The sequence below is a fragment of the Haemaphysalis longicornis genome, unplaced genomic scaffold (assembly GCF_048455015.1).
Source record: "Haemaphysalis longicornis isolate Haplotype H1 unplaced genomic scaffold, Haemaphysalis longicornis Haplotype H1 scaffold_229, whole genome shotgun sequence".
In the NCBI taxonomy this organism is placed as follows: Eukaryota; Metazoa; Arthropoda; class Arachnida; order Ixodida; family Ixodidae; genus Haemaphysalis; species Haemaphysalis longicornis.
This window is the reverse complement of record NW_027526305.1, coordinates 241,606-254,836: the sequence shown is the minus strand read 5'-3', so window position 1 is coordinate 254,836 and position 13,231 is coordinate 241,606. Positions and strand designations below refer to the sequence as shown.

At 48.3% G+C, this 13,231-nt stretch overlaps 1 protein-coding gene across 3 annotated transcripts in view; it reads right to left on the bottom strand.

Moving 5' to 3' along the window:
- Positions 1–237: 237 nt before the first annotated feature.
- The window catches only part of LOC144172488 (uncharacterized), a 47,451-nt gene continuing 34,457 nt past the window's right edge, over positions 238–13,231 (bottom strand). For 2 of the 3 annotated variants that reach the window (XM_077701184.1, XM_077701182.1), the window contains 3 exons: positions 11,697–11,846; positions 7,673–7,825; positions 238–621 (listed from right to left, as the gene is read on the bottom strand). In XM_077701184.1, coding sequence (XP_077557310.1) covers positions 436–621; positions 7,673–7,825; positions 11,697–11,846 — 489 coding nt within the window. In that variant the 3' untranslated portion in view covers positions 238–435. The remainder of the gene's footprint in view (positions 622–7,672; positions 7,826–11,696; positions 11,847–13,231) is intronic. The other variant, XM_077701183.1, reaches the window with a different exon arrangement.

Sequence of the window (13,231 nt, the reverse complement as noted above, 5' to 3'; positions counted from 1 at the left end):
TGACTATATTTAAACAGCCCATACCCCTAGTAGTCCAGCGGTTGTAAGGAGGGAAGTGGATTTGTCGCCCCAAAAATTGTTCAATAGTGCAATTTCTTCGCTTATTCTCTTGTTGAAGCCAAGGTGAACCAACCATACTTACTTAGGCAACCTCATGTTCAAGAAAAAGTGAGACAACGAAGCTATAATTCAACGTAGCTGGGAAGCCCTTGATTACGTTTATTTTTTTTCTTTTGTAACAGCGGCATGGCTGCTGGCAACGGCTTTGATGGACCCTTGAGTTCCGCTCAAAGACAGAAGGGACGAAAATGCGTTGCATCGACGCATCATGTTCTCGACGTTCGTGTCGTTGCGGTGTCCCCTGACTGGAGGCCCGTTCTCGTCCTCGTCCTTGTCGTTCATGTCGCTCTCGTTCATCCTGTGAACGTTGTAGGGCTACGGGAGCGGGAGCAGGAAGCTGCGGGCAGCGTCCCATTCACCGAAGTCCGGATGGGGCACGCGGTTGGCGTGGCGTGGTCGTGAGGAAGCGCTGTGGCTGCTGCACGTGTCTCCGCTCCGCCGGCAATGACGGTGCGGACACGTCCCGGGAGCTGCTTCCCGCCTCCAGGAGATTCCAGGCAGCTGTTAAAGAGGCAACGTGTTCAATCAGCTACCTAAGAAATTCAAGAAAACGAAGGTGCGATCTCAAGCACAGCTCGCCCTTTGTGCCATGAGTAACGTGTGTTATGCATACCCGCTAGCGCTGGCATGTGGCCCTGTTTACGTGGCCCGAACTGGTAGACGCGTAAATACGCTATCGCAAGGGCATCAATGGCATCCAGGTTCCAATTATGGCTCACACATAGCGAAGCGTCATTACACGCTCAACCATTTATGGTGATTCGTCTATTTTGACGAGACATAGAGACAGATAGACCGGAGAATCGATAGAGGCATTCCACATTAGGAGTCAGTGTGGAAGCGCTCCCTCCGCTATATTAGCACAAAGGAACTACTCTATAGCCCTTCACATTTCTGCTTCATATGAAGTAGAAATATGAAGCAGGTTCAATGAACTGCTTCATATTTCGGACACAATATTTTTGTGTGTTTTCCAATAACTAGTAGTTGCGAGTTAGTGTGATGTTCTCTGCCTGTTTTTTCAACCGTGTTTTGAGCGCTTTTTCCATCAAGAGTAGTCGGCACTCAGCTAGCCCAATTTTCCTTCCGGTTGTTGGGCTTGTTTATTCCCCTTTACAACTGCGATGCGCACGAGAGTAAATGCCCGCAAGGCGGAAAGCAGAGGGCCTCGACATAGGCTTATGTCTTCTGGTCGCGATTTTTATGCTTCCCTTCATCGGGGGAAACTGCAGACCACCAAATAACTGCTGTTATGATTCAGCGTTAAGTGCTTCGTCATTACCCTGTTCGCGCGGGCTAAGCGGGCGACGTTTTCTGCATTGCGGGGAAGTTCCGTGTGTGGCGGTGAAGCCGGTTCACCAAGAAAGTTTCGATAAGTCGGAGTCTGTCCGTCGCGCGGGGCCTCGGGGTCTATGGTTCACGCCCGCGGAGGTTGCAATGACCAGCATAATCCGGTTACCCACTGCGCATGTAAGCTGGACTCACCCATTTCCCGCCCTCTTTCCAGCACAGCGTTCACCGGCTTCTATCACGGGCCTTTGAAAAGTGTTTTGTATTTGTAATTTTGTTGGTCGTGCGCAATATTTTGGACGTCTGTTTACAGTTCGCAATTATGTTTATAGATGCTCGCTCGTCCTCGAGCCAGGCAGTGTGTGCTGGGCCACCGTGGAGAACGTTACTCAGCCCGCTCGAGTTGTCATCTTGCTAGCACGGCAGTGTGCGGCTACCTGTATCGGCGCTGTTCGCTAGTCGCCACGCATTAAATAGTTCAGTTGGTGTTTTGGGTCTTCATCTTCAGAATATAGGCAACTGCTCTAAAAGCCGCCTGTTTACCAACGGAGGTCGGTACTTGGATGTTTTCCACAATGTAACATTGTCATTTCTTGGCACTACGGTCCATGCGCCACAGTTCGCCGCTTAGTCACGCGAGTGCATGGATGTCTCTGGGCCTGCATTTTTCCCCTTAAGAAATGCTACCACTGCTTGTTCAAGTGTTCCTTGTTTGGTGCACTAAGTTTTTTTTTTTTTTTTTTTGCAAGACCATTTCTTGAAGTTCGCTGCTCCTGTATTAGGCGATGCCCCTTAAGGCGACGGCAACAAATGGCACCCGCGGAGGGTCACGGGGGCGCTGCTACGCGCATCAGGCACCGTGGATGCCCAGATGCCTTCAGTGTAGAGAAAAGGGTATTTTAGCAGCCTTCGCATAGAGGCATTCACAATACATACGAACTATACATATTCTGTCAAGATTTCTGCAATCATTGTAAGCACGTCATTTTGCTGCCATTTGCTGTATAGGCATTTAAGTATAGTTGAGCACAGAATGAATGCTTGAATGCTTTTGAAAACTTGCTGGCGAAAACTGGGGTCTCGCATCCTGCTAGTCAGCTGCGCTATTGATTTCAATCACCGTATGAAGCTAATATCCGGTTAAGTCTTAGCGCTGCTGGCATTGGCCGAGGATACCCAGTCATCCAAGTACACGTGTGCAAGCACAACACCAAGCCGCAAAACGAGACCTTGCCGCTTAAAACTCCTGTTCAACCTCTGAGATTTCAACAAAACAACTGTCCCCATCATAGGCAAGAAAATTCCAGAGGCGCGTGCTGTGTGTAGTTGTGGTGGCAGCACTATTACGGCCTTCAAAGGATAACTGCACGCAAGCACGGACTCCATCCAGACAAAGAAGCAAAACAGAGATTGTGCCATTTTTCTCGGCCCATTCCAAGTTTACGAAGCACGGAATTGCTCTCTCCGCACTGTTGAACGCGGTGGTTCGAGCCTGTTCTCGTGGAAGGAAGTGCAGCCTGGACACGCAAGTGGAGCGGTTGTGGTCGGCAGGCCACCCACAGGCCTTCATTCTGAGCATCAGCGAGGCACTCCTGAAGAAAGTCCGCTCGACTCACGAGACGCATAGAAGAAAAGCGGAAGAAGTACCTCGACGCCATTCCATACATCCACAACGCATCCCACCGGACCAAAAAGGTCGCTAGAAAAGCAGGTGTGCGGACCGTGCTCTTGGCCCCGAACTAAGTTGGAAGCTTGTGTGCAAAGGTGAACACGTCTGGGTGCTCAAAGGTGCAATGCGTGACAAAGCACGCGAAGGGCTGCTGCTTCACTTGCCGCTACAGCGTCGTATACGAGGTGATATGGGGCAGACCGGACGATGCCTGAACAAGCGCCTCAAAGAGCATGCGTATTCCCTCAGCGTCGGCACAGGAAGCAAGTTGTCAACGCACTGTAAGGCCTTTAAGTGCTCCCCGCGTTTAGAACACGCTAATTATTTAAGAGGTTTCGCGATACACGCGCACCTGAAATCTACGAGACCTGATAGCCCAGCGTGGCACTGACTGCGTGAGCACCGCTTCGGTAGCCTTGTACAACAAACGTGGGTATCTAAACAAGTGCTTGGAGTAAGGATGCCTCAGCAGATGCGCTTGCAGTTTGCACATTTGTTTGTGTTTCTTTTTTCGTGCACGAGTGCGACGGCATTATATTTTCCCCCTATATTTCCGGATCCGATAAATATAGCTCAGTTGATGTTCAGCGCTTGTGTCTGTGTCTTCATTTACTGTCTCCTTTTAAGCGCTGCCTCACTGTTTTATTGACTTCATCAATTTCGCATCAAAAACGAAACTGGAAGCATAATGGATCACTGAATAGTGCGGGACGCAGCCTGCCTCGCCGCGTATAAAAACTGTAGTCTGTGTTTTAAAGCAAAGCTTTTTACCTCTACCCCCCAAGGGTTCTTTCGCGACCGTCGGTGTCACCAGAAAACTCCAGCGAACAAATAAAAGAATTTACTGGCACCGCCGGGAATCGAACCTGGATCTACTAGACTAACAAAGCGAGAGCCCGTTGTCTTGCCGATTTAGCTACGAGCCCTTTTTTTTTTCTTTATTGCCTTCTTTGACAGGATGACAAAACAAAGACACACGTAAGTGATAATCTGTACACTCAATACAAACACTAGAACTGCAGCCCTTCTTGGGCAAGCGGGGTGATTTCAATACTCTTTCATTACCAACAATGCTTCAATTGTGGGTAGCCACTCTGGTTTAGAGGGCTCAGTTTTTGTATCTGTACAAAAGAACCTATTGACTCTTTGAAGTAGTGTCTGATGAGCCTGGCATCTGGGTCGGAGTATCGTACCGCCATCCTGTTTCTCCAGATGCTATGTAGTCCATACAGCATAATTGTGTCAAGCGGCACATCGTCCTCATTCTCCACATTCAAAAACCTAATACCGTAAGCATCGACAGGCAAATCTTTTTTGAGTGTTCGCTGTAGGATGTCCCAAAAGAACACCGCTCCCCAACAGTCCAAGAGCTACGAGCCCACGCGAAGACAGGGACGACAGGTGGTGTACCCACCAAGCACATCTACGGGTTTACCCCCTGCGTTCTCGCTGAATGCCACGTAAAAGCGTCACATGACCGCTCACGCCCGTCCAGCGGCCCTGTGCGCACCTTGCTCATGTGCTAAGAGTTACAAAAATTAAAGGAAGCTCACACCAATGCATGACATTGCACTTCTAGTACGCCAATGTGCTAAAGCCTGTGGCCTCCAGTGTTTGCAATCACAGCTCCTTCTCGCCCGCCCTCATGCCAAACCAAGGCATACATTCAAATACTCCTTGATGGGCAGGCCATCACTCCAAGCCTCAGCATCAAGATCCTGGGCCTACATCTCGAGGCTAAAACCAAGAGTGATGTCTCCTTGCAGCGCCTCAAAAACAGCATTAATCAAATCATACACATGATCAGGCGAGTTGCAACCAAGAAGCGAGTCCTAAAGTGTCCTCTCGAGAGTTACTTACGTGAACCCCCTGTCGTCTTCTCGACAAGGAAGACATAGAGATGCTTTATATAATGATTAGAAAAGGGGTCGAGCAGGTCATTGGTTTTCTCATGAGTGCGTACACACAGAGGCTGCTTAGCACGGGGCTCCACAACACGGTGGAAGAGCTGATAGAAGGCCATCTTTCTAACCAGAAGGTCTGACTCAGAACTGCGATGGGTAACCGCATGCTTCACCAGATTGGCTGGGCAGCCCAGAATGTCACTCCGATTGACGTATTCCCAGACTCTTGGAGACTAAAACTAGAGATGCTCCCTTTGCTATGAATATGAACCCCTCACATGACGAGGGTCACCGAAAAGCACGGGCTCAAGCGCTAAACACCACCCTCGGTGTGGATCATGCCGTTACCTACACAGACGCCTCCAAACATCGAGGGCAGTAATACGCCATGATCGTGGCTACCTCCAGGACCAACCTCCTTGCGTGTACCTCGCTTAGGACCCGAGAAATGGCGGCAGCAGAAGAGGCAGCAATCACCTTGGCTCTCGCTCAACCAGGGGTTCGGACGGTAGTCATCGATTCCCAGCAAGCCTACTAGAATTACCAGTAGGGTTGGGTGTCCTGACTTGCAATGCGGGTGCTAAAAAAACACTCCCCAAACGGTTCCATTCAGCTCATCTGGACACCCCCTCACGCTTCAATGGAGGCCAACAAATACGCCCACCCAACAAGCCTGCGCTTTTACCTCTCGTGCTATGGAGCTGCACGAGGGAGCTTGTCACGTTCAGGGAGATAACCCACCATTATCGCCTTCTGAGACAGACCGTACCTTCGCCTTACCCTGACCTTTCCAGAGAACAACAAACTACTGTACGGCTCACACAAACCGGGCTCCTTCCCACAGCCTACGCGTCTTCACTTAATGTATCCGAATCGCTACGACGCTGAATGCAAATTTTGCTCAGAAGTAGGAACACTTCGCCTCGTAATCGGGGTGTGCAACTTTAGCCCTGATTACCCTTCTCTCTTTCCGTGAACTACCCAACAAGAGCAATGGGAGATGCTGCTGTCCAGGCCCTCTCTACCTACCCCGCTTGACCGGGTGGACAGAACACAGGCCGCGCGGACTGCATATGGACCCCACACAAGAAGGAATTACTCCCCAGGGCTGCACTCTGGGCCGTTCAGAAATCTGAACAGAAGTATTTCTTCCTCTTCCTCCTTCTCTGCCGCAAATCCAGTCGCCTCCGTCCGCGGCGCAGACGGAGAAGACAGATCGTCTAACACCGGGTTGGAGCTTACTTTAATTGTATAAAAAAACGCTCCACTCTTGTGCTACACCAATACAACTCAACCAAACACCGTTCATGCTTCCTGCATTGATTTAACCTTAGCAAGAATATCTCTTTGAAGTAATAAATGATGTGGTTAAGTGCATTTCACTTCTCTCTGGTTTTGCTATTTATAGAGCGATGTGAGTGAACTTAGGTGTACTCGCAGGGGTAATCGTTATGGGTGCCGTTTACAGCTTTGCTTTCCAACCACATTCACGGGGTGGATTGGCGCGATTTTTTTTTAGATACGGCAAGGCCACAGAAAGCTTTGAATTACATTTATTTCACGTTCTCAACCCCTTAGGAACTCTTTTTTCGGAAACCTATTACGTATAAATGCTTCTCCATCCAATGAGCTCTGGCCGTTCCCAACTTTCGTGACGTCACAAACCGTACTGCCCAGAGCGTACGGGGCATCGTGGCCTGTTTTCACGTTTCTGGTGTTTCCTGCCTTATTAAACAGCTGCTTGTCACAAGACCGCACCTTAATCTATCGATACAGGACCCCTTGTTTTTATTATTTAATGTCCCTTGAACCTTATTTACTGCTACATCGTGTTTGCTTCTTTTTCTTCTCTTTCGTCTTTGTCTTGTGCAACGAACGCCTTCCACCGGCTTTGTTTCTACTGCACCATGCTTGCGTTCTGTCATCGCTTTCGTTTCTTCGACTTATAGCCTCAATTACGGCAGGAAGCCGTCTAGCACCCGCCACAGCTTCCCTAGAATCCCGCTTATGCGCTGCTGGTATGCACGTAATCTATTCACGTGCAATGATATCCCCGTGTTATGGGGTAAGCAAGTTCCAAATTCTGATTTTGTGAATTTTGTTAAGCGGGCCCATTAGCTCATCAAAGCTCCCGATTCCTGCCCAATCCCTCAAGGGACATGTTGCACGAAGAAACGAACAACAACTACAGGTTTTGTTCCATCGCGGGCACACTGCATGGAGAGCGCAGAGGTAGGGTATTGGCCTGCTGCTATATAGACCAGGGATCGCATATACCATCGGATAACATCTCTACTTTTGTTTACTCGATGGAGCAGCGGTCATTTTCTTGGCGGTAGTGCAACTACTACTACGACGCATTTCCTCAGAATGGGGCATTCAATGTTTTCGTCTCCAAAGCCGGAAAATCAGTAGAAGGAAAGCAACTGCTAATGAAATGAGTGATTAATAGCAACAAAGACTAGCCAGGACAAGGGAAGATCGGAAGGGCTCATAAATATGTAACGCGAGTTTTTTTATGTAGAACGCAACAGCGACATGAGAAAATAAAAATATATTTAGATTAGATTCCCGTAATATCAAATAAAAGCGATGAAATAACTAGAGGTATTTTAAAGTACGAAACAAACAATTTCGACAACGCGGACGTACGTGGTTCGGTAAACTGTGTGGTAACCCGCACACCTACCTTCGCAGTCCCGTTCCTCTTCCAACTGGGCCTTGCGCTTCGGAACGCATGAGTGGAGTACCGGGTCAGCCACCCATCTTGGGCCCGGGTTGGGAACTCCTGCAACTTCTGCCGCTTCAGCACCTCGCACTCCTCCATCTGCTGCGTCAGCTGCTGGCGATAACGGGAGGGAGAAACGAAGAATGTTCAAAGCCACGTCGAAGCAGCCATCTTTACGCGCTTTCATACTTTCAGCCCATTCTTTTCCAGCAGCTCCTTGCACTAGCGGTCAGCGACTCAACAAGGCCCCGCAGTGATGACCAAGAGGTATAGTATGGCGTCGCACTGTCCCTGCCTTGAATGACTGGCCATTTCGCGGTCGCCTGCCGCTCTTCTTCCCACTGACCACTGCTGTCCCTGGCGGCAGCTGCTCCAAAGGAAGGTCTTTTTGTGTAGCGCGAACAGCACGCCCAAGATGCCAGTGCCGCGCTACGGATAAAAGGTGACTTCTAGGTCCTTGAAAACGCTCTTGTAAGAGCTGAGCTTCACTCAGTGAAATGCCGGAACTATTTGAATCGACAGACGTTCTAAACGCTGTAAAAACACGGTCTTAAGTATCTTGCAACCCCTGCAACCACGCTGCCCTCAAAGTTAAAACAGCGCCACCACACGGACTCGCTTTGCAAATTGTTGACACGGTCCAAGCCTTCGAGCTTAATTCTACTGCTCTCATTTTGAAGGAAAGGGAGAGTTGCCGCCCTGCAGTGTGAATTTAGTGCCACTTTTAATTCCTGCCAGATGTGCAGATGAGTGAGAGGCTGACACTCACACAGAAAACGATGATGAAAAATTTCGTGTATATGCTTCTACCACTGCCATTCACGTCGAAAGAGGACAGTTTCTGCCATCCTTCCTCTGCTATGCAACCCCCTTCCCTCCTCACAGGGACACTCGAACCCCCTCCCTTTCTCCTACTCCCACTGTTGCATGACCAGCGTATGGATGATCGTAAATGAGTTGTCGATGGCCGACTAGTAATTTGTGGATCACAGGTGACTGCACGATGAGCCACTGGCGTATAACCAGTTCTAGTGGAATAAAGACAGCGACCCAACATCAAATTTTCTGGCCATTTTCACAAAGCACAGAAGGGCTGTTCGGGAGGCAGAAAAACAACACTTTTATGCCACCTTCAGAATCTCTGCTTTTAAAATATAAAAATAAAGCCGCACTTGGTACTGGCCGAGCTACTTTCATGACGCAAGGCCAAAGCAGCCGTTGGAGTCGAAAGCTATTGGGCCTTTTTTTGCACAGAAATAAAAAAAAAAAAACACGTCGTTCTGCACGCAGGTAAGGTAACCTGTTTGACTTCTTGTACTCTGAGCAGGTCCCTAAAATTGAAGATTGATAACCACGTTCCGCGGATATTTTATATCCTTGTATCGAGGTGGCTATGATAACACAGAAAATAGCCGCGGGCGTTGAAGGGACAGATGCAATTGCAGAGCACTTGCTGGAACTGTCGGTGAGAGCGAAGTACAGAGTGCGCTTTTCAACACAGCTTAAGATAGCCAGACAAAAGGAGAGAAATAGCAACTCTCCCTTTCCGTAGCCACTGCAAGACATCACTACAGTGACATAACCAGCCCATGTGACCAACTCAGCCGTGGGCCCTTTTGTTTCCCAATCAAAGTGCCCTTTCTGGTTTACGCTCAGTCAGTATCAATGAATTGTAAGATTCATATACAATTCTTACGGGCGCACATCTATAACTGCACTTCTCTATAAGAGCAACCTGCCCTCAGTATCTGAAAGGAATCGAATACTACGTCTTAAATTTTTCTATCAAATAGTAAAATACCTGTGTCTGTATAAATAGTCAAATATCAAATAACTGGACAGTATCCTGTTGACATCTCCAACATCTCACTTTTAAACTGGTTACGATACAAGGCGCCGACACCCACTAACAGTCACACCACTCAACCCACGCAACAACTGCTTCAAATACTTCACAAGAACCATTGTCGATTGGAACAACCTCTCTAACAATGCGGTAACCGAAAAATCACTATCTGCTTTCGAGTCTCATCTGCTCACATGATGCATCTTTTTCTGTTTTCTATATATTTTGTGTGTTTGTGTGTGTATTCTGCCGCGAAGGTTACTCATGTAAATTATGTTTCTCCCACCCAGTTAAGATCTTGAACAAAGATCATAGTATTATAAATAAATAAATAAATAAATAAATAAATAAATAAATAAATAAATAAATAAATAAATAAATAAATAAATAAATAAATAAATAAATAAATAAATAAATAAATAAATAAATAAATAAATAAATAAATAAATAAATAAATAAAATATACCCCGACTGCCATTCTTAAGCGTACCCAATGCAATCACACATCTGACACTAAAATGATGGCGGGGGGTTTTAACTCCAGTTGAAACCCATTAGAGGCCCTGAAAAACTATGCCGGGCTCTGGAGGAAGCAACCTAGGCAACTAGCCAAACAATTTTGGCTGCCTGCGAACAATTTTCATGTTCTCATACCGCTTAAAGGCAGATATCAAACAAGGAGGGTGGGAGGAAGTGCTCGTGAAGTCTTCGCCTTGAACATTCAGCTGTGTCTTATATACACACGTGGCAGCCCCGTACTTGACACACAGTTCTTTTCACGATGGCGTTTAACTATTGGATGTGGAGCTTAAGCCGAAACGTACAGCAGTGACCGTTTAGATAAAAAGTTCAAGCGACATCTACGTTTGGGCAGAGTCCTTGTTTGGGTCTTAAGATGTAAGACGCGATAGCGTTACTTCGACTCCCAGGGAGCGTTTCCGAATGCAGTTTCTGTGTTGCGGTCTATGCTTCACAAGCACTAAAGGACAGCGAAGAGACAAAGACTAGCATCGAGGGCTTTTAATCTCCGTGGCCCGGGAGAGACAAAGGCCCTCTGCGCTTCTGTGGATTGAGATGTGAGCGTCAAAGGTTGCGGCGGCGGGAAGTTGGTCAGTTTGAGCTAGAAGGTGTCAATTTCAGTGTCTCAAAGTGTTTATGATCTGACGCGTGATCTGATGGGGTAGAGGAGGAAATGGGAATGGTAAAAGGGGGAAATTTGGGGGGAAGGGAGGACTTAGCTAGCACTCGATCTTTGGGAGAAGTCTTCGTCCTGCAGTGGGCGAAACCAGGCTGATAATGATGATGTTGATTATTGGGTTTTATTTTACTTCGTTTCTGCTCGTAATCAATGCCTTCCCTGATTTCTGAGAGACTGGCACTAATCCTTTGTCCCTGTTTTCGCTGGTTGGCCCAATGTTGCTGCCGGCATTAGTGCGACGGGAAACACGCCGGGGTGGCTCGGTGGCTAAGGCACTGCGCCACTGAGCTGAAGGACGCGTGTTCGATTCCCGGCGGTGGCAGCCGCTTTTCTGATGTACACACAGAACTGCAACACCGCCGGTGTGTCGAGATTTCGCTGCACGTTAAGTAGTGGAAATTATTCCGGAGCCTTCAACTGCGGTGCGCCTCGTTGTCGAAGTGTAGCTCCGGCACCTGAATTATCGGAAATTTGCATTTTTTATCTTCTGGGGGAAAGACGCTTTGGTGTTATGGCTCCAGTTGCGGGCACGGCTGGCAAACGTGTGTGTCGAGTATGCTATCACCGACTGGGCGCTGGACGAACTTTACTGCGCAGGTGCGGCACCTGCTGAAAATGCGTGTCCTTCCCTCACCGCCGCAGTATCATTGTCCTCCTTTACATACTTCAGTTGCCCCTTCGCCATATTACAGATTCATGCCAGCCCTCGAATCTTGCTCCCTCAGTCGTAGCTTCCGGGTGGCAGCGTTGACGTATTTCCGTGGACGCTTGATGAGCACGGCTGATAGCGGACGGCTAGGAGCCACGGGGAAAATCGAACAATGAGCCTAATAACGCTATCGCGTTAAAAAAATCACTGCTGTACTTGTTGGGCACAGACTGTGAAGCAGGGACGAGAAAGAAGAAGGGGGGGGGGGGGGGAAAGGGGCCATGCCGCATACCTCACGGAGCGTGGCTGCAGTGAGGCCCGAGTGCGAGCGCTGGAGGTCTTCTCGCTCAGCCCTTGGAGTGATTCGCCTCTCCCTGTGAAGGGAGAGCCACTCCACCAGGCTGGCACGCTCACGGCGAAGCTGGGCCTCCAGGTCCTTGAGCTGCAAACGCAGCAAGCGGGGAATGTAAAAAAAAATTGAGGACCAGCTGCTTTTATCAAGGCATGGTCAGGCCGACCAACGCTTACGATAGAAGACTGGCAACGGATTACTCTCCCGTGCATGGACAGAGATCCCGATTTCTTTTTCTGCAAGACGGGCGGCAGCGTGTCGTCCTATGTCGACCACCTTCCCCACGATAGGGCGGACCTCAGTCCCTCTTCCCTACCGCACCAATGGGAGGTGCGCTACGACCTGCATGTGTTACAAGCACCGGGGCCGACGTACTGCAAGTACTCACATCACCCCTTGGGATAGTAGTATGTGAGGAGCTAGCGACAACCTTCGGTCATGACATGCGTACACACAAATGCGCCTCCCAAGCAGGCAAGCTTCTCAACGGCACCCAAGGAAAATACCAAGAGCGAAACCGGCACTGGCACTTAGTACTATACGAGGGCATTACTGAACAACGGCGGAGAGTTTGTGAGGGAAGAAAGTACTGGGTGACCTCAGCGCGCATGAAGAGCTGACAGAGAAAGAGCCTTTCAAAATGAGGCATGGTAATTATTCTCTTCGTGAAGGTAATTTTGGTCTGGTTGCCTTTCATTCCAATAAAGGCGACCAGCTAAAGATTACTTCGCAGCCTTAAATGGGAAACTGAAACCATTACTGCCCGATAGCGAATTTTGCCAAAATTGTTGCAGACAAGGAATGTTGACGGCACCAGCAATGTCAAAGTTGTGAATGTGACGGCATTACTGAAATCCACCCCACCACGGTTATAAATGATCTTTAAACAAAACTGAAAATAGTCTGAGGCAGTGGTCATCTTCATATTCAATATACCGAACAAGTAATGGTGTGATAATTTCAGCTCGACCAAAGCTTCAGTTATCTTGTGCTGCATACCTCAGTAATATCACTGAAACTGCAAAACAAACGGAAAAGGTTGGAGGGTGTCGAGGAGCATTTATCGGTTACAGGAATGGCGCCTTGAATGCTCACTCACTTCGGTCACTAAAGGAAGAGCGCTAGATGAAACCTCTCAAAGAAAACCTTGCCAAATGGCATTTTTATCGGAAGTGTGCATAAACGCCTAATTTAAACCCCCCGCAACTATCAAGACCAACGCGTAAACAGCACCCCGAAATACTGCAATTCTCATATACTCATTCCGCACGGAATGTTTCAAACACTCATTCTTCCCAGCAAAGATAAGGTAATGGAACAGCCTAATTTTCATTCCTTATTGAAGAACATTTGCGCTCGGAACCCTAACATGGCGCTATTGTAGTCATCTTTGCAAAAATCGATTCTTTTAGACTGTTTTTTTTTTCACTCTTTCAGACTGTAATCATTTGGATGCCGCACAATTATTGTGTCAG